Source organism: Chiloscyllium plagiosum, unplaced genomic scaffold (assembly GCF_037043375.1).
Source record: "Chiloscyllium plagiosum isolate Xiang-an unplaced genomic scaffold, Cpla_swu_hap1 HiC_scaffold_47, whole genome shotgun sequence".
Lineage (NCBI taxonomy): Eukaryota > Metazoa > Chordata > Chondrichthyes > Orectolobiformes > Hemiscylliidae > Chiloscyllium > Chiloscyllium plagiosum.
Genome location: NW_028270185.1, coordinates 22,249,533 through 22,274,307, shown reverse-complemented (window position 1 = coordinate 22,274,307; position 24,775 = coordinate 22,249,533). Strand labels below are relative to the sequence as shown.

The 24,775-nt window shown below is 41.2% G+C and overlaps 1 protein-coding gene across 2 annotated transcripts in view; it reads left to right on the top strand.

Annotated features, from left to right (window-relative positions):
* The window catches only part of LOC122542905 (WD repeat-containing protein 62-like), a 179,101-nt gene that overhangs the window by 50,123 nt on the left and 104,203 nt on the right, over window positions 1–24,775 (top strand). For both annotated transcript variants that reach the window (XM_043681047.2, XM_043681046.2), the window contains exons 7-13: window positions 601–783; window positions 919–1,079; window positions 1,569–1,758; window positions 4,145–4,294; window positions 11,929–12,104; window positions 13,058–13,149; window positions 22,023–22,148. In XM_043681047.2, coding sequence (XP_043536982.2) covers window positions 601–783; window positions 919–1,079; window positions 1,569–1,758; window positions 4,145–4,294; window positions 11,929–12,104; window positions 13,058–13,149; window positions 22,023–22,148 — 1,078 coding nt within the window. The remainder of the gene's footprint in view (window positions 1–600; window positions 784–918; window positions 1,080–1,568; window positions 1,759–4,144; window positions 4,295–11,928; window positions 12,105–13,057; window positions 13,150–22,022; window positions 22,149–24,775) is intronic.

Here is a 24,775-nt window from a genome sequence, read left to right as displayed (position 1 = left end):
CTCTCCGTGCCAAACACCCCCCACCCCACCATCTGACTTGTTGTTAATTAGTCGGTCATCCTAAATACTCATGCCAATCTCATCATCCAAGATAATAATTTGTTAGAAACTGATGAAGGGTTTATCCATGGGAAGTTGAGAGTCCTGTGGATTTTTTGGTTCGCTGAAGCTTGGAATGATCCAATTCTTACAACTGTAAATTTTTTAACTCGTCTGTTTGTGTCTTGAGCCTCACATATTGAAGTTGTAACTTATAAAAAAGCATAGTTTAAAACTTGCTTACAATGTACAACTAAATCATGCAAATTTAAGCAAATCCTGCACCAGACGCCGATGCATTTTGGAAAATAAAAATTGGCATTTGCTTTATTTTCTTAACACATTGCCTCTACAAGTTTTTGAGTCAAATATAACCAAGGAAGAAAGAAAACAAGTCCTTTTTGTTTTGAGTAACAGGAAGTAAATTGACTTTCTTGAATAACATGTTTCTTCAGTAAAGCATCATCAGAGTAGTCCATTTTGAGAGCTTAACAGTTTCCTTGAGTAATTTTTCACCACACTGCTCATTTCTAAACCAAATATCTGTTTTCCCAAATCTAGGCAAATATTACTGTTCCCTTAATAGGAAGGTCTGCATTGCTGGGTGAGTTGCACAACAACATTTTCTCTGGAGTGGCATGTGGTAAAGGCAAGATGGCAGGAAGCATCTTCTGTATTACCAGCTCTGGCCTTCTCTGCCAGTTCAATGGGAAAAGGCTACTTGATAAGTGGTTGGATTTGAAGGTACTGTTGTATTTCTGTTGGTGTTAACTAAATGGATGCCTAATTTTTGATTTTTAGTGTAGACTGAATGCAGAACAATGCCATGTTTTTAAAAATATTTTAAAGTATCGTTTTCTATTTTTTTTTTGCTTTGAGACTTCAGCAGCGAACTGCATTTCTGCGACTGAAGACTTCATTTTTTGTGGCTGTGCCAATGGAACGTTGAAGTTATTTAACCCTGTTAACCTCCAGTTTGTCACCAATCTGCCCAAACCTCACTATCTCGGTGTGGATGTGGCTGCTGGAATTGAGCCAAGGTAAAAAGAAAATTATTTCTGCAGTTACTTTTTATTCTCGATGGTATTATCAATAATACCATGAGGCAATACCCGAGTGGTGTTATCGCTGGAATGTTAATTCAGAGACCCAGATAACATTCTGGGGACCCAGGTTTGAACCCCGCCACAGCAGATGGTGGAATTTGAATTCAATAAATATCTGGAATTGAGAATCGAATGATGACCGTGAATCCATTGTCGGTTGTCTGAAAACCCATCTGGTTCACTAATGTCCTTTTTAGAAAAGGAAACTGACATCCTAACCATATCTTGCCTACCAATGACTCCCGACTCATAACAATGTGGATGACTCTTAACTGACCTCTGGGCAATTAGGGATGGGTAAATGCTACCTAGCTGGTGACGTACTCATCCTGTGAATGAATTTTTTTTTTAAAAATTATCAATGTCTTGGAGCTTGGCTGTAAGAAGTAAACTGAATGACTTCTAATATGATTGTATCCTCAGCCATTTAGTCTGTAAGAAGACAGATGCCCTGTATCCTGACACTATTGCTGTGGCCTTTGACCCTTCCAATCGGTGGTTGTCATGTGTATATAGTGACCATAGCCTGTATGTCTGGGACACAAAAGACGTTCAGAAATTTGGGAAGGTTTACTCTGCATTGTATCATAGTTCCAGTGTGTGGAGCGTAGAGGTATGTTAACACTTTTTTTGTTTTAAAATGAGAATTATATATCAAATGATTTGCTCATTCTTGTGCAATTAAAATGGTTAATTAAAAATATTGCCAATACTTTGGATTTTGTACAGAGCTGATAAATTAGCTGCTCAGTTTCGACTCTTGCAAGTCACTATCTCAGCTGTGCAAATCAGTGTCCCAAAGTTTCAACCAAAAAAAATGCTTTAAAGAAGTACATCCGATTGTAAGATTTTTGAAAACTATGAACAAAAAAAATGCGAAGACAATTTTTGGAGCACTTGTTAAAATTATTTTTCTGTACAGTTTGAGTTTGCAGAAAAGGGATCCCCTGCCCAACAAAAGGAAAGCATGTCAACACCGCAGTCCATAAATACCTGGCCCTGCTGGGCTATCACTCCTCACAGGGCTTGACCTTCCCTGCTCCAGGCTAAACCTCACACCACCCCTGCCCCAGATGGCCTGCTCTTGCCGCCTCAGATTGCCTATTCCTGCTACTACCACTGCCTGAGGCTGCCTCTCTCGTTCTCTCTGTCGGTCATCCTGGGCTGCATGCTCTCAATCTTGCTGCCAGCTGTCAAGTTTACAACCATACAGGATGATCTTAATCCTATATGTGCTTGAATTTGGCCTTTAGTTAAATGTGGGCATCTACTTATAGGACGTCTGGTTTAAAGCTGGGGGATTGCATGCACTGTGGAACACAGAATCCATCGAATCCCAAAAATGTGAAAACAAGACATTTGGCCCAACGGGTCCACACTGACCTTCCACAGAGTATCCCACTCAGACCCATCCCCTACCCTCTCCCTAATATCCTGCATTTCCCATAGCTAATGCCTCTAGCCTACACATTCCTGAACATTGGGTAATTTACGAGGTAAAAACAATGTCTGCAGATGCTGGAAACCAGATTCTGGATGAGAGTGGTGCTGGAAAAGCACAGCAGTTCAGGCAGCATCCGAGGAGCAGGAAAATCACGTTTCGGGCAAAAGCCCTTCATCAGGAATATAAGGCAGAGTCCACTCTTCAGGCACTTTGCCTTGTATTCCTGATGAAGGGCTTTTGCCCGACATGTTGATTTTCCTGCTCCTTGGATGCTGTCTGAACTGCTGTGTTTTTCCACTCTAATCCATTGGGTAATTTAGAATGACCAATCCACCTAACTTGCATATCAATGGACTATGGGAGGTAAACTGAGCATCCGGCAGAAACCCATGCAGACATGAGGAGAATGTGTGAACTCCACACAGACAGGTGTCTGAGGATGGAATTGAACACTGGTCCCTGTTGCTGTGAAGCAGTAGTGCTGCCCCCAAAGCAGTCATACGACTAACCTGAAGAGCCTGTATTGCAGAGTCGTGATATGAAGGGAGGAGGTTGTTCGGCTCATGGAACCCATGCTGGCTGTCAGTCATACTCTCCAATTCTAAACCTGTAGGCCTGCAAGTTTACTTCAAGTGCCCTTCTGAAATCATCCTAAGTATCATCTAAAAAAACAGAGGAAGGACTTCAAACTCCTTGAGATTATTGCATAATTAATTGTTGTAGCCTTTACTAAGTGGTGAGAGTTTCTAATCCGTTTCTCCCTGGCTTTTAGTTGAGGCTGCTGCTTTTATCAGTGGTCCACACAATTTTACATAAATTTGAAGAGCATGTGAGAGAGACTCCCAGATATTTGGATCCATATTTCGGAAAGTGGCAGGACTCAATGTGATGATTTTTTGTCCTTCAGTACTGCCAACCAATTTGAAATGTCCAAATATAATTTTGCTTGAGGAAGAAAGATCACATTTTGAAACCATGTGCAAGTTCGTTTTGCGGCATGGTAGCTCAGTGGTTAGCACTGCAGTCTCGTTGCACCAGGGACCCGATTCCACCCTCTGATGACTATTTGTCTGTGCGGCCTTTGCACTTCTCCCTTTGTCTGTGTGGGGGTTTCCTCTGGGCATTCCTATTTCCTTCCACAGTCCAAAGATGTGCAGACTACGTGGATTTCCCTGGAAAGTGCAGGGTTACAGGGAGAGGGTGCGGACATGGATCTGGGTGGGATGCGCTTTGGTGGGTTGATGTGGGTTTGATGGTGAAACGGCCTGTTCCGCACAGTAGGGATTGTAAGTAGAGTTTTCCCCCCCGCAACAACCACCATCACCAAACACCTCCCCCCCCCCCCCCCCCCCCCCCCCCCCAACTCAAACAAAGAGTGGTCAAGCATATATGCCACCCCTCTCTTGTTGGGTTGTTAACTTCCATCAAGTCAACCTCCCATGATTGCTGCTTAAGTTTGTTCATATAGTGTGCACAGTTTAAGCACGTTAAGTTGCGTATTCTATTGTTGGATGAAGTGTTAATGTTGTATTAATTTTTTAAATTAACTTTTAAGGTTTATCCAGAATTGGAAAATAGTAGTCAAGCTTGCCTGCCCTCTGCGTCTTTCCTAACTTGCTCATCGGATAATACCATAAGATTATGGAATGTTGATGCAGCCTCTGGATTTCAGTTCACTTCGTTCCACAAGAATATTTATAGTATGGTAAGAGCTAAACCCCAGCCTTTACACATCCTAATCTCCACGCAGTTGTTATGAAGTTGAAGGCATGTACTGTACCTTTTAAGAGAGAGTGAATGTTGTTCTTAACTGAGCATTTACACGCACCTGTGTATATGACTAGATGGCAGTCCCAGAGTGTACTCTGGGAGTGTACAAATTGAAAATATGTAACATTCGGCTGTGAAATGGGTACTTGAGTTTTGTTTGCTGTTTTGACAACAATTTGAATTTATCAATCAGTTAAATTATGCCCCAGGACAATAAAACCCATGCTGGTTTGAATTTATTGTTTTGCCAACATCGAACCAATGAGACAATCCGATATTGGGGATTTAAAAATGCGGACATTTTGAAAATTGCAGAGAGCAATTGCCATCAAGATAGACCCAAGCAATTAGAGAAAACACTCTGTCAAAGGTACCTGTACATTTGAAACATATTCACAGTAAAAAATAAAGAAGACGACCAGGGAGATCTTTAACCGGAAGGAGGAAGGCCCCAAAGATGTCAGTGGCTGTGTATTTTTGAAATTAAGTTGATGTAATTTTAATAAGTGTCTTATTGGAACAGCATATTGTTATAGAGTTAGAGACAGACAATAAGCAGTTAAGAGAAAGGGGGCTTAAAGTTGTGAACAGTTGTTGATTGATGTTCACTTTTAGAGTTAAAACAATTCAATATTATTTTCTTTAAACAGTGGAATTTGAGAGTTCTCTGTCACTCATATTTTAACAGATTACGAGGCAAGGTGAACTTTTCTGGGTGTTTGGTTTAATTAACAAAAGGGTTCATCGCCATGTTGTAATTCAGTCAACTTTGTAGAAGGACTAATTTTTTTTTCATGATTAAGATATTTATTTACGCGTACGCATTTTCATTCTTGTGTAATGTTGTATAATAGATCCTACCCCAGCAGCACCATGGAGAGGTGAGTCAGGTCAGAGAGAGAGGGACCTTAATTCTGCTCAAGATTAGATTAGATTCCCTACAGTGTGGAAACGGGCCCTTCAGCCCAACAAGTCCACACCAACCCTCTGAAGAGTAACCCACCCAGACCCATTTCCCTCTGACTAATGCACCTAACATTATGGGCAATTTAGCATGGCCAATTCACCTGACCTGCACATCTTTGGACTGTGGGAAAAAATCAGAGCAGCCGGAGGAAACCCATGCAGAATGTGCAAATTCCATACAGACAGTCGCCCGAGGCTGGAATCGAACCTGGGTCCCTGGTGCTGAGAGTAAGCAGTGCTAATCACTGAGCCAACATGCCCGATAATTCAGAAGAGCAGCAAGGATGAGTCCCCTTGTGTCATGCTGCTTATTAACACCAACAGTGTGGTACAATCGGAGGTATCTATTATGTGGAGCATATGATATAGGAGCAGGATTAGTCCATTTGGCCCATTGAGTCTTTGCCAATCGATGAGATCATAGCTGTTCTCAATTTCCAGTTTTACTTTATGCCTATTGCCCCAAACTCTTAATTCTCTTACCCTGATTTAGAAATCTGTCTGGCTTACCTTGAATGTGCTTAACAACACAGTCATAGGCTCCTGCAGTAAAAAAATGCAGATTTATTACAGACACAAATAAAAACAGAAATTGCTAGAAACGCTCACCAGGTCTAGCTGCATCTGTGGAGAGAAATCAGAGTTAACATTTCGTGTCGAGTGGCCCTTCCTCAGAACTGATTTATTACCCTCTGAAAGAAGAAATTCCTCCTCTGTATCCTAACTTGGCAACCCTTTATTGTGAGATTATGCACTGTACTCTTAGACTGTCCCGAAAGGGGAAATAACCTCTCTGCATCCACCCTATCAAGCCAGCTAAGAATCTTGTATGTTTCAATGAGGTTGCATCTCATTTTTCTAAGCTGCAGTGAGTGCAGGCCAAATCTGCTCAACTTTTCCTCAAATGACCATGCCTCCATTACTGGAATCAATCTAGTGAACCTTTCATGGGCTGCCTTCATTACCTGTATATCTTTCTTTTTGATAAAGGGACAAAACTGTTCATTTAATCTCAGTGTGATCTAACTGGTGCCTTGAATAGATTTAGCAAGATTTACCATTTACAGTCCCTTTTGAGATATAGGCCAACATTCTATTTGCCTGCTTTATTGCATACTGAACTTGGATACTTACTTTTTCTAATTTATGCATGAGGACTCCCAAAACACATTAAGTTGCAGATTTCTGCAGTCTTTATTTTTTAAAGAATATTCTGATCCTCTCTTTTTCCTGCAAAGATGCAGGTTTTCTCAATGTAGTCAATCAGCTAATTTTTGGCCCACTCACATAATGAGTCTGTATTCCTCTGCTGACGCTGTCATCCTTACCTATTGCCTTCCCACCTATTTTCCTCATCTGCGATCTTAGATGAGAGAAGTACTATTGCCAAGTCATAAAATGTAATGTAAATAATTGTGGCCAGAGTACTGATTCCTGTGGCATTTCACTATTTATGGTTGTCGTCCTGAAAATTCCCTTTTGTCCAACATTTGTCTTCTATTAGTCAATTCATGCTGTTATACTACCTTCAACACCATGAGTGTTATGTTCAGTACTTCCATCAAACATCTCTGGAAATCCAGATATATCACAATACAGATTCCCCTTCATCTATCTTGCTTGTTACCAATTCAAGAAATCCTTATAAATTTGTCAGGCATAATTTCCCCTTCATGAAGCCATGCTGTCTTTGCTTGATTACATTCTCTATTTATAGATTCTCGCTTGTCCATCCTTTTAATAGACTAACATTTTCACAAATAGCAGGCATTATGTTGCCAGACCCATAGCAACCTATTTATTTCTCCATCCTTTTTTTGATAAGCTTGTTGAAGTGCCAATTTTCCAGTCCTCTGGAACTTTTCCAGAATGTAAAGATTCCGGGAAGATTACTTCCACTATCTTTGTAGCTACTTCCTTTAATATCTGAAGATCGGGTCAAGGGATCTATTGAATTTTAACCATTGGTTTTGAGAGTGCGTTTCCTCTAATAGTAATTATTGTTTTCTTCCTCTCCATTATGTACTTTGATAATTTGGTATTCCTTTAATGTATTCTACTGTGAATACTAGTGAAAAATATTTATTCAACTGTACTGCCGTTTCTAGTTCCCCATTATTATTTCCCCAGCTTCCTGCTCGAAGTGACCTATGTTCAGTTTAAAGAAGCTCCAGTTGCCTGTTTCAGTACTACTGACGAGTTTACCCTCCAATTTTATTTCTTTTTTTTTGGGTGATCTTGTTGGTTTTTAAAACTTCAGCAGTCCTCTGGCTTTCCAGTAATCTGTGCTGTGCTATCCACCCTGTTTCGATTTGATGCCATCCTTAATTTCACTGGTTGGTTTTGTAAATCTGGAAGGGCTTCAGAAATCTGAAGCACAAAGGGACTTGGGTGTTCTGGTTCATGATTCTCTCAAGATTAACATACAAGTTAAGTTGGTAGTTAGGAAGGCAAATGCAATGCTAACATTCATTTTGAGAGGACTGGAATACAAGAACGGTGAATTAAAGATAGGCAGATGGGCAGAAGGGGTGGGGTTGTCTTACTAGTAAGAAACGAAGTAGGGTCAGATGGTGTAGAATCTGTGTAGGTAGAAGTGAAGAACCACAAAGGTCAAAAAGCTGTAGTTGGAGTTCAGTACAGGCTTCCAAATAGTTGTCAGGAGTTGGGGTGTGTAGGGAAGACAAATTAACAGTGACCATGGGGGATTTCCATGTGCAGGTGGACAGGGAAAATCAGTAATGGATTGCAAGAAAAGGAATTTGTGGATTGTCTATGGGATGGCTTTTTGGAGCAGCTTGTCGTGGAGCCTCAGAGGGACCGGGCAATACTGGATGTAGTGTTGAGCAATGAGGCAGACATGATCAGGAAGCTTAAGGTGAAGAAACCCTTAGTAGGCAATGATCATAATATGGTTGAATTTACTCTACAATTTGAGAGGGAGAAGGTAGAATCAGAGATGACAGTATTATAGCTGAATAAAAGCAACTATAGAGGCATGAGGGAGGAGCTGGGTAGAATTGACTTGGAGAAAGGCCGAGCAGGAAAAACAGTGGAACAGTTTCTGAGAGTAATTCAGGCCACACAGCAGAGATTCATCCCGATGGAAAAAGAAGCATGGTATAGAGAGGATGAGGCAACCGTGGCTAATTAGGGAAGTCAGGGACAGCATAAAAGCAAAAAAGAAAGCATTATAAAGTAGCAAAGGGCATTGGGAAACCAGAGGCTTTGGAAGCTCTCAAAGATTAACAGAGAACAGCAAAAAAAAAGGAGGGAGAAGATTAAATATGACAGTACACTAGCCAGTAATATAAAGGGAGACTGAAAGAGTTTCTTTAAATATACAAAGGGCAAAAGTGGACATTGGGCCGCTGCAAAATGTCGCTGGAGAGACAGTAGTGGGGAAATGGCTGAGGAACTGAATAATTACTACATGTCAGTCTTCACGGTGAAAGACACAAGTAATATCCCAAAAATTCAAGAATGAGAGGGCAGGGCTGAGTATGATGGCCATCACCAAGGAGAAGGTGCTAGAAAAACTGAATGGCCTGAAGGTGGATAAATCACCTAGAGCAGATGGATTATACCCCAAAGTCTAAGGGTGATAGCTGAAGAGAGGGGAGGCGTTAGTGGTGATCTTACAGGAATTGTTGGAATTAGCGAGAGTCCCAGAGGGCTGGAAAATCGCTAATGTGACACCCTGTTTAAAAAGGAGTAAAGCAGAACATGGAAAATTATAGACTGATTAGCCTAACCTCAGTCGTAGGAACCTCAGATCCTGGAATCCATTGCGAAGGATGAGATTTCTGAATATTTGGAAGTATGTGGTAAAGTAAGGCGAAGTCAACATGGTTTCATCAAGGGGAGATCATGCCTGACAAATCTGCTAGAATTCTTTGAGGAAGTAACAAGCAGGTAAGACCAAGGAGAGTCAATGTGTGTTATCTACCTGGATTTCAAGAAGATCTTTGACAAAGTGCTGCACAACAGGCTACTAAGGTAAGTGCTCATGGTGTTAGAGGCAAGGTGCTAACATGAATAGAAGCTTGGCTGTCTGGTAGAAAGCAGTGAGTGGGGATAAAAGGATCTTTCTCAGGATGGCAGCTGGTGACAAGTGATGTTCCACAAAGCTGTGTTGGGAGCACAACGTTTTGCTTTGTACATTTAACAATCTGGATTCTGGCTAAGATGGCAGATGTTACAAAGATAGTTAGAGGGATCAGTAGCGTTGAGGAGGTTGGGGGGGAGGCTGCAGAAAGATTTGGACAGGTTAGTGGGGGTGGGCAAAGAAGTGGCAGATAGAATACAACTTGGGAAAATGTGAGGTCATTCACTTTGGTAGGAAGAATAGACATATGGACAGTTTTCTAAATGGGGAGAAACTTCAGAACTCTGAAGTGCAAAGAGATTTGGAAGTTCTAGTCCAGGATTCTCTCAAGGTAAACTTGCAGGTTGAGTCAGTAGTTGGGAAGCCAACTGCAAAGATGGTATTTATTTGGAGAGGACTTGAATCTCGAGGCAGGGATGTATTTCTGAGGTTTTATAAGGCTCTGGTTGTACCACATTTGGAGTATTGTGGCAAGTTTGGTCCCCATGTCTCAGGAAGGATGCAGTGTCCCTGGAGCGTGTTCAGATGGGGTTCACTAAAATGGTCTCAGGAATGTGAAGCTTAACATATGAGGACCATTTGAGGACTCTGGGTCTGTACACAATGGAGTTGAAAAGGATGAGGGGAAATCTAACTGAAGCATACAGAATACTGAATGGCCTGGACAGAGTGGATGCTGGGAAGATGTTTCCATTGGTAGGAGAGACTAGGACCTGAGGACATAGAGTAAAGGGAAGTCCTTTTAGAACGGAAATAAGGTGAGAGTTCTTAAACCAAAGAGTGGTGAATCTATGGAATTCATTGTCACAGAAGGCTATGGAAGCCGGGTCATTGCGTATACAGAACAACCTCTGGTATCTGAACATTAATTATCCGAATCTTGGATTATCCAAACAAGATCTCAAGGTAAAAATACTATTCATTATCCACACAGTCCGTTATCTAGGGAGGATGTGCTGGCCTTGGACGGGGTGCAAAGCAGGTTTTCTTCATATTTACTCATGGGATGTAGATGCTGGCCAGCATTTATTACGTGCTATTGCCATGAGAAGGTGGTTCCAGAATTTTGTCTCTGTGATAGTGAAGGAATAACAATATATTTGCAAGTTAATATGGTGAGTGGCTTGCAAGGGAACTTGCAGAGGTGGTGTATGCTACCCTTGTCCTTCTATGTGGATGTGGTCGTGGCTTTAGAAGGTGCTGTCTCAGGATCTTTGGTGAATTTCTGCAGTGTAGGATGTGCACGTTGCTACTGAGTCTAAGGAGTGGAGGCAGTGGATGTATTGCTGATCAAATGGGCTGTTTTATCCTGGATAGTGTGAAGCTTCTTGAATGTTTTTGAATCTGCACCCAATTTACAGGAATGAAACAAAGAATGAAGGACTTGCCATAAAAAGCAGTGATTAAGAGTCTGGGTCTGTCCTTGATGGAGTTTAGAGGGAATGGTGGAGGGTGGAGTGGAATCTCATTGAAGCTTGCAGAATACTGAGGCCTGGATAGAATGGATGTAGACAAGAGATTTACACTAGTCGAAGAGACTGGTACTGAAGCACACAGCCTCGGGATGCAGAGGTGATTATGTTTAAAACTGAGATGACAAGGAATTTCTTCAGCGAGAGGGTGGTTAATCTGTGTTGAGAATACGGTGCTGGAAAAGCACAGCAGGTCAGGCAGCATCTGAGGAGAAGGAGACGCTTCGGGCATAAACCCTTCTCCTGCTCCTTGGATGCTGCCTGACCTGCTGTGCTTTTCCAGCACCACACTCTTGACTCTGATCCCCAGCATCTGCAGTCCTCGCTTTCTCCTTGGTGGTTAATCTGTGGAACTCGTTGCAACAGAAGACAATGGAGGCCAAGTCATTGAGTGTATTAAAGTAAATAGAGCTGCTTGATTAGTAAGGTATTCTAGGTTACAGGAAGAGGGTAGGAGAATGGGATTGAGAAATGTGTCAGCCATGATGGAATGGTGGAAAAGGGTTGATGGGCTGAATGGCCTAATTCTACTCTTTTTGTATCTTATGGTCTTGAGGTGTATCCTTTTGGTCTTTCTAGAATCTTTCTTTCTCACTGGGATATATCCTGTTGAGTCATGACTGACTTTTCTTAAATGTTTGCCATTATTTCTTCGAAACTCCTTTCTCCAGTCGACTCTGCCCTTACCGCTTTGTAATTGCCCTTGTTTAGTGTTGTTTCTGATTTTCAATTCTTGCATGTTGAGAATTAGGATTAAAGCTTTAAAACAAATTGCCGTTAAGTGAGCTGTGGAGTCCTTTAGACTGGATTGCAAAATGGAGGTTTTGGAGCTTGACTAAAATAACTATGAAGTATTAAAACAAAATTAGTTTGCTCTAAACTTGAATATATGTGATAAAAGTCCAAATAATGATTCCTCTGGGAAAAAGGCAGTGCTTTTGCATTGCTTGCCCATATTGCTTTAATGTGGACAGTTGCAGTGCATTCTTAGCCTGAGCGTTTGACTCATTTTTGATCTTCTAGGATTTAATTAAAGTTGTGTACGTTGGTGACAATATCCAGTATCTCCAAGATACAACAAGCAACCCCGATCGAACTGAAAATGGAGGACCCTCCGATATAAAGTCAGGAATTAGAGTCATAACCATCAGTCCTGATGGGCAGCACCTCGCTTCTGGAGATAGGATGGGGACCCTGAGGTACACATGATGTTACAATGCAGGTTGTTTTTTTTTTATCTTAGACTCTCATTGTTCTGTGTAATGGCACTGGCAGCCTGTGTTCTGCTGAAAGTGAAATTTTCATGATTTCAGACTGGATAGTCATGAAGAGACTCCTCTGAGTATTTAGTGCTGATGAGTGTGCTGTTTCAGTTTATTAGTAGAACATGACTCATTTTTTTGCATACCATACCTACACTTAACAGTCTAATTTGTGCTTGGTTTGTGCAGGTACTTTTGGCCTGCTGTATAGCTGTGCTGATTAAAAAGGAGCTACTCCTAGAGTCAGAGGGGTCTTTGGCATGAAAGTCCTTCGGACCATTGAGTCTGTGCTGATCAAAAACTAGCATCGAACTATTCTAATCCCATTTTCCAGCAATTGGCCAGCAATTCTAGTTAATGCTAGAAAACTGCTATTATGTCACAGCTTACTACAATATACTAAATCCTACACTTCTACAGTAATCAAACTGCATCAACATGTGGCAGGAGCATATTTTGAGTAGATCACTTAAGGGAAGTTATAAAAGAACGTTTAATATTTATATTTGTATATTAATTGTCTATATTAATCAAGATTGGGGAGGAATTTTGTTTTATTTGACACAATTGCAATCTCCCTGTAGGTTAAGTATAGACTTAATAAACTTGAAGTTCTGAACATCGTCAAACTCTTGGAACCTTCCTCTTGTGATTTCAGTTTTGGGTCCTGCGCTTTAGTCAGTGATTCTGTTGCCCATGCCTGTTACCCTTGAGAAAGCTGTGGTAGACTGCTGCTTTGAGTGGTTACAATCTGCATTGAAGCATCTCCTGTAAAGCTTCTGCAAAGGGAATTACGTAACAAATATTTTTTACAGCAAACCTCGTGTTTTAAAATTTCTCAAAATAGTTAACAGTTGGTTGAATTTTATCTTTGTGCCTCCTGCTTTCAGAATCTTTGACCTGCAATTCTTGGATGAACTGATGAAAGTTGAAGCTCATGACTCTGAGATTCTATGTCTGGAGTATTCTAAGCCAGAAACAGGTGAGTACTTGTGTGAATTTGACTGTCTCTTGATTACTGCCTCTGGATTTGTTTGATTTTATTGCTATTGATTTGACTCGCTGCTGATATTGAAACTGCTTCTGAATAACTGTTGTGTTTAGTACCTAAATATGGTTGCCTATTTTTTGTACTGCTTTCCTCCACAGTGTTTATATCAGTGTCCAGACTACAGGTGCACCAATAGCTTGACTGTAAATGAATTTAACATAAAACAGTGATATGTCCAAAACAAACTTTATGCTAGCTAGTTAACAATCATACAACATCAGGTTATAGTCCTACAGGTTTAACTGGACACACTAGCTTTCAGAGTGCCGCTCCTTCATCAAGTGACTGTGGAGGACACAATTGTAAGACACAGAATTTATAGCAAAAGTTTACAGTGCGATATAACTGAAATTATACATTGAAAAATACCTTGATTGTTTGTTGAGTCTTTCATCTGTTCGAATGCCATGTTAGTTTCACTTCTTTCATATGTAAATCACAAAACTTCTTTTTAAAAGTTACATTGTCAGGTTAACTGTAACAATTGGTGTTAGCCAGATAATAAGTTGAAGGTTAGCACCGTGCTCTCTGCCTGTACCATAATGTTTAGACTGATTCTAATCTAAAAAGTGAGATAACAGAGTCTTTCATGAATTCATGCAGTTTTTGAGCAAAGTACAATGTAACTCTGCAAGTATAAATTCACCCCACAAACATATATGTATATGTGTGTCTTTGTGTGTGTGTGTCTGTCTGTCTGGGGTGGGGGTTGTGATTGTGAGATAGAGTGTATATGTATGTGAGTGTAGAGTGTCTAAGTCTGTGAGGGGGTGCATGTGGGAGTGTGTGTCTGTAGGCATCTGAGTTGGGGTTTGTGAGTGTCTGAGAGAGGGTATATGTATGTGTGAGTGTAGAGTGGTCTAAGACTGTGAGAGGATGCGTGTGGGAATATGTGCGAGTGTATGTGCGTACGTGTGTGTATAGGAGTGTGTGTGTGTGTGTGTGTAGGCTTGTCTTTGTGTATAGTGCAATGGTGGTCACCTGTAGTGTGACATGAACCCGAGGTCCCGGTTGAGGCCCTCCCTATTGGTACGGAACTTAGCTATCAACCTCTGCTCGGCCACTTTTCGCTGCTTCCTGTCCCGAAATCCGCCTTGGAGGATGGTCACCCGAAGGTCCAAGGTCGAACGTCCTGGACCACTGAAGTGCGCGTGCACACAGATACTCTCACACTCCCACACTCTTACATGCATCCTCTCACAGACTTAGATCTCTCACTCTCTCTCATACACACACACACACAATATATAATATTATACTCACTCTCTCTCTGTCTGTGATGGGGAGGTTGACAGACACACACACACATGCACGTGTATACATATACGTTTGTGGGGTGAATTTGTACATGCAGAGTTACGTTGTACTTTGCTCAAAAACTGCATGAATTCATGTAAGACTCTGATTCTAATCTAAAAAGTGAGATAACATTCTAAACATTATGGCACAGACAGAGAACACAGGGGGCTAACACCTTCAACATATTATCTGGCTAACACCAGTTGTTACAGTTAACCTGACAAAGTAACTTTTTAAAAAATTTTGTGATTTACATATGAAAGAAGTGAAACTATCATGGCATTTGAATAGATGAAAGACTCAACAAACAATCAAGGTATTTTTCAATGTATAATTTCAGTTATATCGCACTGTAAACTTTTGCTATAAATTCTGTGTCTTACAATTGTGTCCTCCACAACCACCTGATGAAGGAGCAGTGCTCCGAAAGCTAGTGTGTCCAATTAAACCTGGAGGACTATAACCTGGTATTGTGTGATTTTTTAACTTTGTACACCCCAGTCCAACACCAGCATCTCCAAATCATTTGTGCTATCTATTTTAACATTGTAGCTGTCAAGGGAAACTGGGCTTGAAATTTAATTGTTGAAGTTTTCAGCCCATTGTGATTAGCAAAAGACCAAGGCATTTTTGGAGAATTTCAGAATTGTTATGATTCAGCTTGATATTATGAAAATATTACGAAGAGGCTTTTTGTAATAAGAAACTAATTTTCTGTTTATAGTGCAGTTTTGTAGATTAGATAGGAGCGACAGTTAAGAATGTGATTTATATTTGAAACGCCTTTAGAGTCATAGTCATAAAGCACAGAAACTGGTCCTTTGGCCCAACTCGTCCAAGCTGATAAAGTTTTCCATTTGGCCTATATCTTTCCTATCGATGTATTTGTCCAAATGTCTTTTAATTGTTCCCACCTCTACTGCTCCCTCTGGCAGCTCGTTCCATATATGTTGTGCCCTCTGTGTAGAAAAGGTTGCCCCTCAGGGAAAAGAACTGAGCGATTCATCTTGTATGTGGGAAGATGTGTTGGGTAGGCTCGGGGTTATTAGGATGGACAAATCCTCAGGACCAGATGGGATCTGTCCCAGGTTGCTGAGGGAGGCAGGAGAGGAAATTGCTGAGGCCCTGGCAGATATCTTTGTAGCATCCTTAAACACAGGTGAGGTGCCGGAGGACTGGAAGGTTGCTCATGTTGTCCCCCTGTACAAGAAAGGTAGTAGGGGTATTCTGGGTAACTACAGACATCAGTAGTGGGAAAGTTGCTGGAGAAGGTATTGGGGGATAGGATCTATTTATATTTAGAAAAGAATGGGCTTATCAGTGATATGAACCGTGGTTTTGTGCGGGGGAGATCGTGCCGTACCAACTTAGAGTTCTTCAAGGAAGTGACCAAGTTGATAGATGAAGGAAGGGCTGTTGATGCCGTACACATGGACTTTAGTAAGGCGTTTGATAAGGTTCCCCATGGTAAACAAATAGCGAAAATGAAGTCACAGGGTGCAGGGTGTTCTAGCTAGGTGGATAAAGAACAAGTTAAGCAACAGGAGGCAGAGTAGTAGTTGAAGGGAGTTACTTGAAATGGAGAAAGGTGACCAGTGGTGTTCCACAGGGATCAGTGCTGGGGCCACTGTTGTTTGTGATATACATAAATGATCTGGAAGAGGGCACTGTTGGTATGATCAGCAAGTTTGCAGATGACATGAAGATTGGTGGAGTAGGAGAAAGCATAAGGGACCGTCAAAGAATACAGGAGAATGTAGACTGGAGAATTGGGCGGAGAAGTGGCAGATGGAGTTCAATCCAGACAAATGTAAGGTGATGGATTTAGGCAAGTCTAACTCTAGAATGAACTATACTGTAAAAGGAAGAGCCTTGGGAAAAGTTGATCAGAGAGATCTGGGAGTTCAGGTCCATTGTACCCTGAAGGTTGCTGCACAGGTGGATAGAGTGGTCAAGAAGGCATATGGTATGCTTGCCTTCATTAGACAGGGTATTGAATAAGAGCTGGCAGGTCATGTTAAAATTGTACAAGATATTGGTTCGGCTGCATTTAGAATACTGTGTACAGTTCTGGTCGCCACATTACCAAAAGGATGTGGACGCTTTGGAGAGGGTGCAGAGAAGGTTTACTAGTATGTTGCATGGTGTGGAAGGTGCTAGCAATACAGAGAGGTTGAGTAGGTTAGGTTTGTTTTCATTAGAAAAAAGGAGATTGAGGGTGGACCTGATTGAGGTTTACAAAATCATGAAGGGTATAGACAGGGTGGATAGAGATGAGCTTTTTCCCACGGTGAAGGATTCAATAACAAGAGGTCACGCTTTCAAATTGAGAGGTTGAAAGTTTAAGGGAGATACACGCGGCAAGTACTTTACACAGAAGGTGGTGGGCGTCTGGAACGTGTTGCCAGCAGAGGTAGTAGAGGCAGGCATGGTAGATTAATTCAAGATGAGTCTGGACAGATGTATGAGTGGGTGGGGAGCAGAGGGATACAGATGCTTAGGAATTGGGCAATAGGTTTAACAGTAGATTTGGATCAGCTCAGGCTTGGAGGGCTGAAGGGTCTGTTCCTGGGCTGTAAATTTTCTTTGTTCTTTGTCTGTGCCCCTCATGATTTTATAAATCTCTATAAGGACACCCCTCGACCTCCTATGCTCCAAGGTAAAAGTCCCAGCCTATTCAGTGTCATCATATAACTCAATCCTTTCAGTCTCTCTAACATCCATGTAAATTTTTTTGCACCCTCTCCAATTTTGTAGCATTCTTCTAAAGTAGGCTGACCAGAATTATATGCCGTTATTTACTGTGGTAGTTTTTTGATTACTTGAGCTTCTTTTTATGTTAAAATGTGGTTCACCTCAACAAAAGGCCTGTGTCCATTTCTGAACACACTACCTGAGAAGAATGTAAAGAGAAACCATTCTGAGAATGGTGCCAGGGACTAGGAACTTGAGTTATGTGGACAGATTGGAGAAACTGTCAATGGATCTCTGAGCAGCCTCTCCACTCTTTGAAATAATACCTGGTATAAAGGTACATGGTTGTTGGTCTGTCATCTCAGCTGCAGGGCATATTAGCAGGAGTTTTTCAGGGTAGTATCTAATAGTGGGTAATATTCCAGCTTGGACTGACAAGTAGCTCAAGTAACATTTTTGCCATGAATGACCCGGGCAATGACCATCTCCAACAAGAGATAATCCAGCCATCACCCTTTCACATTCAATAACATTATCATCACTGAATTCCAACTTCTTGGGTTGGAAGCTGAACTGGATGACCCATGTAAATATTCTGTCTACAACAGCAGGTCAGAGGCTAGGAATCTTTCAACAAGTAACAAACCTCCCAATTTTCCACTAGCCTGGATGAATGTAGCTCCAGCAATACTCGAGGTTTTAACACCATCCCTCAAAGCATCCTACTTGATTTGGCAGCACATCCACAAACATTCATACGCTCCACCACCTTTGGCAATCACTCACTAATGAGTAAGATACCTTGTCACCAGTCATGGTTCTCTGGGTCCTTGCATGTAGCTGATGAACCCAACCCTATATCTGCACTCTGACCAGACATTTGGCAGGTATTTCTGGGAGGTAGAATTGGTCCTTGATCTCACTTGCTGACATTGCTTTCTCGGGCTCCTTTTCTCCAATTTCTCTTGCCAGTGAGTGTTTTCAAAGAATTGTGTCCCTTCATATAGGAGGTTCCTATACTCAAAGTTGATTTTTTTGTCTGAGCGAGAATCTCCCAGGCGTTGATATTGCACTTCTTGAAGTAAGTCTTCAGAGTGTCTTTGAAAACTTCCATAGTGGTCATCTTGTTTGAGTGCTTCCTTGAGTTGAGCAAAGACAATTTATTTTGGTAGTCAGAACTTGGACATCCTTTGCACATGGCAGAGTTGGTTTCAGATTATCATGGCCTTGATGCTGATGCTATTGGTTCCTTCAAGGATGCTGATGTTAGTATGCCTATTCTCCAAGCTGTTATAGAGAACCCATGTCAACCAAATTGCTACTTTTCTTGGCTTTGGTGGGGGGGGGGGAGCCATGTAGAAGAGTTGGAAAGATGGCCTTATATGTTTTGATCTTAGCATCAGCGTGGATGTTGCAGTCATCGAATACTCTCACCCTTGGACACCTGAAGGCAGCACACACTGATTGGATGCCTTGTTCAACCTCTAAATCGATGTCAACCTTAAATGAGAGGTGGCTGCCCAAGAAGGGGAGGTGTTCCACATTTGGGAGTATTACTCTGTTGATCTAAATGGAGGGATAAGTTAGAACTTGACCCTCTGTCCCCTAGCATTTCCTAAAGATTATTTGTGTCCTCCTTAGTGTTAGCTGGTCTGCCATCTTTTTGTTGTCCATTATGAATTCACTTGATTCGAACTTCAAGGAACCTACATTTGTCTCCACCAGTCTCTTTCTCTTCACATATCTTTAGAAGATTTCGCATTCAATGTTTGTTTTCTGCAAACTTACTGTCATATTCTATTTTCCCTTTCCAAATTAAACCCTTTGTACTCCCTGTGCCGAATTTTAAATATCTCCAAGTCCTCTGGTTTGCTGCTTTTTCTGGCCAATTTATATGCCTCTTTTTTGGCTTTAATATTGTTCCCAATTTCACTATTTAGTCATGGTTGAGCCACCTTCCCTGCTTTACTCTTATGCCAGACAGGGATGTATAGTTGTTGAAGTTCCTCCATGTGTTCTTTAAACGTCTACCATTGCCTATCCACCGTTAACCTCTTAAGTATCCTTGGCAAGTTTATCTAGCTAATGCATGCTTCATACCATCAAAGTTAGCCTTCTTTAAGTTTATGACCCTAGTTTCAGATTTAATTGTGTCACACTCCATCTTAATGAAGAGTTCTACCATATTATGGTCACTTTTTTCCCCAAAGGATTTCAAACCACCATGTTGTTAATTAATTCTCTTTCGTTACCCATTCCCCAGGGTAGGATGGCTTGCTGTCCAGTTGGTTCTTCAACATATTGGTCGAGGAAACTGTTCCTCATACATTCCAGGAAATCCTCTTCCAATGCATTGCTACCAGTTTGGTTAGTCCAATCTATATGTAGATTGAAGTCACCCATAATAACAGCTGTACCCTTACTACGTGTATTTCTAATTTCCAGTTGATACAGTCCCAGCATCACAGCTACTGTTTCATAATCTGTACACAATTTCCACTAACACCTTTTCCCCGTTGGTGTTCCGCAGCTCTACCCATACTGATTCTACATTGACCTCCCTTAGTATTGTGTTAACCTCCTGCTACTGCATTTCCCTTTCCTTCCTTTCTGTCTGTCTTTCCTGAAAATTGAATATTAAGTTCCCATCTTTGGTCACCCTGAAGGGCTTCTGTGATCCCAATTACATTATATCCATTAATAACTGTTTGTGCAGTTGATTCATACACCTTATTACAAATGTTCCTCTCATTTCAGAGACAGATCCTCCAAGCTAAGTTTTTTGACATTTATTGATGTTTTAGAATCATTGTGAAACGTGACCCTTTTTGATTTTTGTCTTTGGTTTCTCTGCCTTCAACTTTCACTTTTCCCCTTCCTGGCCTTTGTTTCTGTCCCCACTTTACTTCCCTCTGACTTGGTTCTCATCCCCCTGCCATATCAGTTTAAACCCTCCCCAGCAACATCAACAAATACTCCCCTACGACATTGGTTCCAGTGCTGCCCAGGTGTAGACCATCTAATTCCAATGACTCAAAAATTTGAATCCCTCCCTCTTGCACCAGCCTTCAAGCTACATCTTTGTCTCTGCCATCCTGCCATATCTACCCTAGCCAGAGACACAAAACTTAAGAAGGGTTATACCTGAAATGTTGACTTCTCCATCTCCTGATGCTGCCTGGCTTACCATGTTCTTCTTGCCTCCTGCTTGTCTATGTACCTACTTTGGCTAGCACATGACACTGGTAGCAATCCTGAGATTACTACATTTTGAGGTCCTAGTTTTTAACTCCTAGCTCCCTAAATTCAGCTGGTCAGACCGTACCCTGTTTTTTTTTTAACCTAATATCATTGGTGCCCATATGCACCACGACAGTAGTCTGTCCGACCCCTTCCCGGAATGTCCTGCAGCCACTCTGGGACTCCCTTGAAATAGGGAGGCAGCACATCATTTTAGACTCTTGTTTGCAGCTGCAGAAATGCCTATCTATTCCCCTTACAATTTAATACCCTATCACTATAGCTGTGCCACCCTTTTTTTTTTCTGCCCTCCTATGCAGCAGACCCAGCCACAGTGCCATGAACCTGGCTGCTGCCTCCTTCCCCGGTGAGCCATCTCCCCAACAGTATCCAAAATGTCCATCTGTTTTGGAGAAAAAAGATTGCAGGGGACTCCTGCACTGCCTTCCGACTCTTCCTCTGTCTGTTGCTCACACATTCCCTATCTTCCACAGTCATTTTTATTTGCGGTGTGACTAACCTGCTGAACATGCTATCCGTGATTCCCTCAAACTTGTGGATGTTCCATATTGAAGCCACCCACAGCTCCAGAGTTGTCAAGCCGTCCGAAAGTGTGCAGCTGGACACACTTCCTGCACATGAAAGAGTCAGGGACATCACACAGGAGGAGCATGACACTGGTCTCCTGCCATGACTTAACCCTTAAGTTATCATCGGTAGAAAAGAGAAGAGAAAATAAGAGATGAGAAACTACTCACCAGTCACTTGCTCACCTGCTGCCTGTCACTTCACAGTAAAACTTCCTTTGACTTTACCTGTGTGCCTTCAGCAGCTGCCATAGTTACCTCTTCCTCTAACTGCCTTATCTCACTGCTGCTTGTCCTCTTCACTGAGGCCTGGTATTCACTTTAGGATACACTTAAACCTTCATCAAAACTTCAACCACAAAGCTGCTTGTCTTACAATGGATGCTCCACTATAACTTGCCTTCCTTTTATTCGCTTCTGGGCAGTGATGAAAATGATTCCTCCCAGAATCCTTCTCAGCAGTGCCCTCAGTCTAGACTATCTTCTGAATATTTTGAAGTGATCTGGTCAGGTGCATAGCACTATAAGTTATATGTTGCTCGGTTAGAATAGTTGACCACATAACTGTTCTGATTTTTTTTCCCTTGTCCATTGGAAGTCTTTGTCCATGTCTAATTGCTTTAATAAACGTTATGTTGAAATAGTCATTCGCACTTCAAACTGTTATTTGAATGTTCTGCTAAATGCAGGTATGATAAACTTGATGAAGTTTAACAGTTTTGCCTGGTGTTGACGTTCCCCATCTCCCAGCCAACACTGAGAACTGAGAGGCTAAAAGAGTGTAGTGATTCTAATTCTGTGCTGTGAAATTTACCAAAGTTTTAATACATTTGTCTCGATTACATGCAGGTTACTGAATAATTCAAATTAATTTCCTTTTTTTTATCTTGGGACAATTTACTCAATAAAGTCCAAGTACTTGTTTTAATCTCTTCAGGCATTGACCAGGTGTTCAGTGTGTTTAATATGCAATACTTTATTTAGGAATGAATCTATTGGCGACAGCAAGTAGAGACCGCTTGATTCATATACTGAATGTGGACAAGCAATACAGCCTGGTGCAGACGCTGGATGATCATTCCTCATCTATTACTGCTGTGAAATTTGCAGGTATGTGTTTAGAGCTAAAATAATTATCCCAAAGTAACTGACTACTAAAATATATTGAACTTAAATTCTAAAGTAACTTTGCAATGTTACTTTATACACAACACCTTAACTAAAATGATCTTTGAAATGAAATTTAGTTTTGGTGCAAAAAGATTGCAGTTGAGGGATATCCAACTGAAATTGGTGAAATAATGAGATGGAGTTTCAAGACAAAAGTTCAGAAACCCTATATTGCTAAGGGTGTGAATTAAGAAAAGTATTGAATCGTCATTTCAGCTGCTAATGCTCTTCCTACCTGAGGTATGCATACTCCTGTGTTATCTTACCAGTGGTTGTCACTTGAACTAGACTTTTTCCAAGGGTTTGGAACACTGGCAGTAATTGTAATGCCTACTTGCGGCTTGTATATTAATATTATTTGCAGCTAAAGTTGCTGAATTGGCATCCTGATAGGATTCCATAGTTTATAACTCCATGTTTAACAAACTTTCAGGAGAATGCCTTGCTCTAAATTGTGGAAGACTATTGCTAAGAGCAAGAAAAGCTCTACTGTTGTTTGCAGAAACATTTTAGTAGTAAGTATCAGTAGAAATAATGCACAGCAAACTTTTTATTAACTAACATCGATGAGACCAGGTATGTGCCAGTTGATCAAATAATCTGGATAATCAAGAAGTGGATAGTGTAGAAAGTTGTCAAATGATATGGTGGGATATAGATCAATTGCAGATATGGGCAGAGAAATGGCAAATGGAGTTTAATCCGAGGTGTTGCACTTGGGGAAATCAAATGTTAAGGAAAAGTATACAGCTAATTGCATGGCCCTGAGCAGCATTGATGTACAGAAGGATCTTGAAATTCATGTCCATAGCTCCCTGAAATTAACCACAGAAGTACATAAGATGGTAAAGAAAGCATATGGCATGCTTGCCTTTATTGGTCGGGGAATTGAGTATAAAAGTCAGGGTGACATCTTGTAGCTTTATAAGACTTTGGTTAGGGCTCACTTGGAGAATTGCATTCAGTTCTGGTCCCCACTTTACAGGAAGGATGTGGAATCTTTGGAGAGGGTGCAGAAGAGGTTTACCAGGATGCTGCCTGGATTAGAGGGTTGTTTCTCTGGAGTGGCAGAGGCTGAAGGGAGACTTGATTGAAGTCTATAAAATTACAATGTACATAGATAGGGTTGACAGTCAGATTCTTTGTCTCCAATGTTGAAATGTCTAAAATGAGGAGGGCATACATTTAAGGTGAGCAGGAAAATTTGAAGGAGGTGTGAGGGGTAAATTCCCTAAGCAGAGGATGGTGGAGTCTGGAATGTGCACCAGAGTTGGTGTTGGAGGCAGATATGATAGGGGCATTTACAGGACTTTTAGGTAAGCACATGAATATGCAAGGAGTGGAGGAAAGTGGACCGAGGGCAGACAGAAGGGACTAGTTTAATTTGGCATCATGTTTGGTGCAACAGCATGGGCCGAAGGGTCCATACCATTGCTGTATGGTTTTGTGTTCTAAGTCCACATGATAAATGTAAATCACATACTAAGTAATAGGAACTTAATGCAAGAGGTATGAATATCACTTTATTTACAGCATAAATCGCTTAAATAATAATACAACTTTGTTTCAAATAAAACTTGGCAGCCGAGAAACTTCTCTCGCGTCCTCAACTGATTGCTCGGACATTGTGGTAAATCACAGTATTTGAGAAGTTGAATCAGTTGTTGATATTTCATGTGGCAACCTAATTGAACAAGAAGTATATTTACATTGAGGTAAATACATTAGAAAGGTGGTATAATTGGACTGAATAATTATGTGCAGTATTTGAGGTGCATGTTTTTTGTCAATTTTATCGAGAGCCAGATTCATCAGGTGCCAGTTAAAACAAAGTTTGCTGACTTGTTTGTACCTACAAAAATTTGACATGATATTGAGAGTCATCTACAATTGCTGTACTAATCATCTAGGGCCTGGATTGCCTACTTTGAACACTTGTAGCTGCAAAAGATCATTGAAGGAAAAATGCCATGAGTCCTAGATAATGATGCAAAAGTAGCCAAGTTTGTGGGCGAATACAGCAGAAATTCTAATCGATTAACTGGGATGATTGCAAAAACACATTGAGACAACAGAATATGTTTTAGTTTGTTTTTTGATGCTGTGTGTCACTTCGGATATTTGTTGGAGTAAGAGTTTTAAAATACCTTCTGAACTATTATTTGAAGATAGATAAAGCAGCTACAATTGTTTTTGTATGTAATGTATATTACATTATGTGGATTTTATTGATTCATAAAGAAACTCTTTGGGGTGTTACCATGTTCTCCTAATCTCTCTCAATTGAGCATTGTTTCCAGTTATGGTAAAAACAATGACTGCAGATGCTGGAAACCAGATTCTGGATCAGTGGTGCTGGAAGAGCACAGCAATTCAGGCAGCATCCGAGGACAGGCAAAATCGACGTTTCGGGCAAAAGCCCTTCATCAGGAATAAAGGCAGAGAGCCTGAAGCGTGGAGAGATAAGCTAGAGGAGGGTGGGGGTGGGGATAGAGTAGCATAGAGTACAATAGGTCAGTGGGGAAGGAGATGAAGGTGATAGGTCAGGGAGGAGAGGGTGGAGTGTA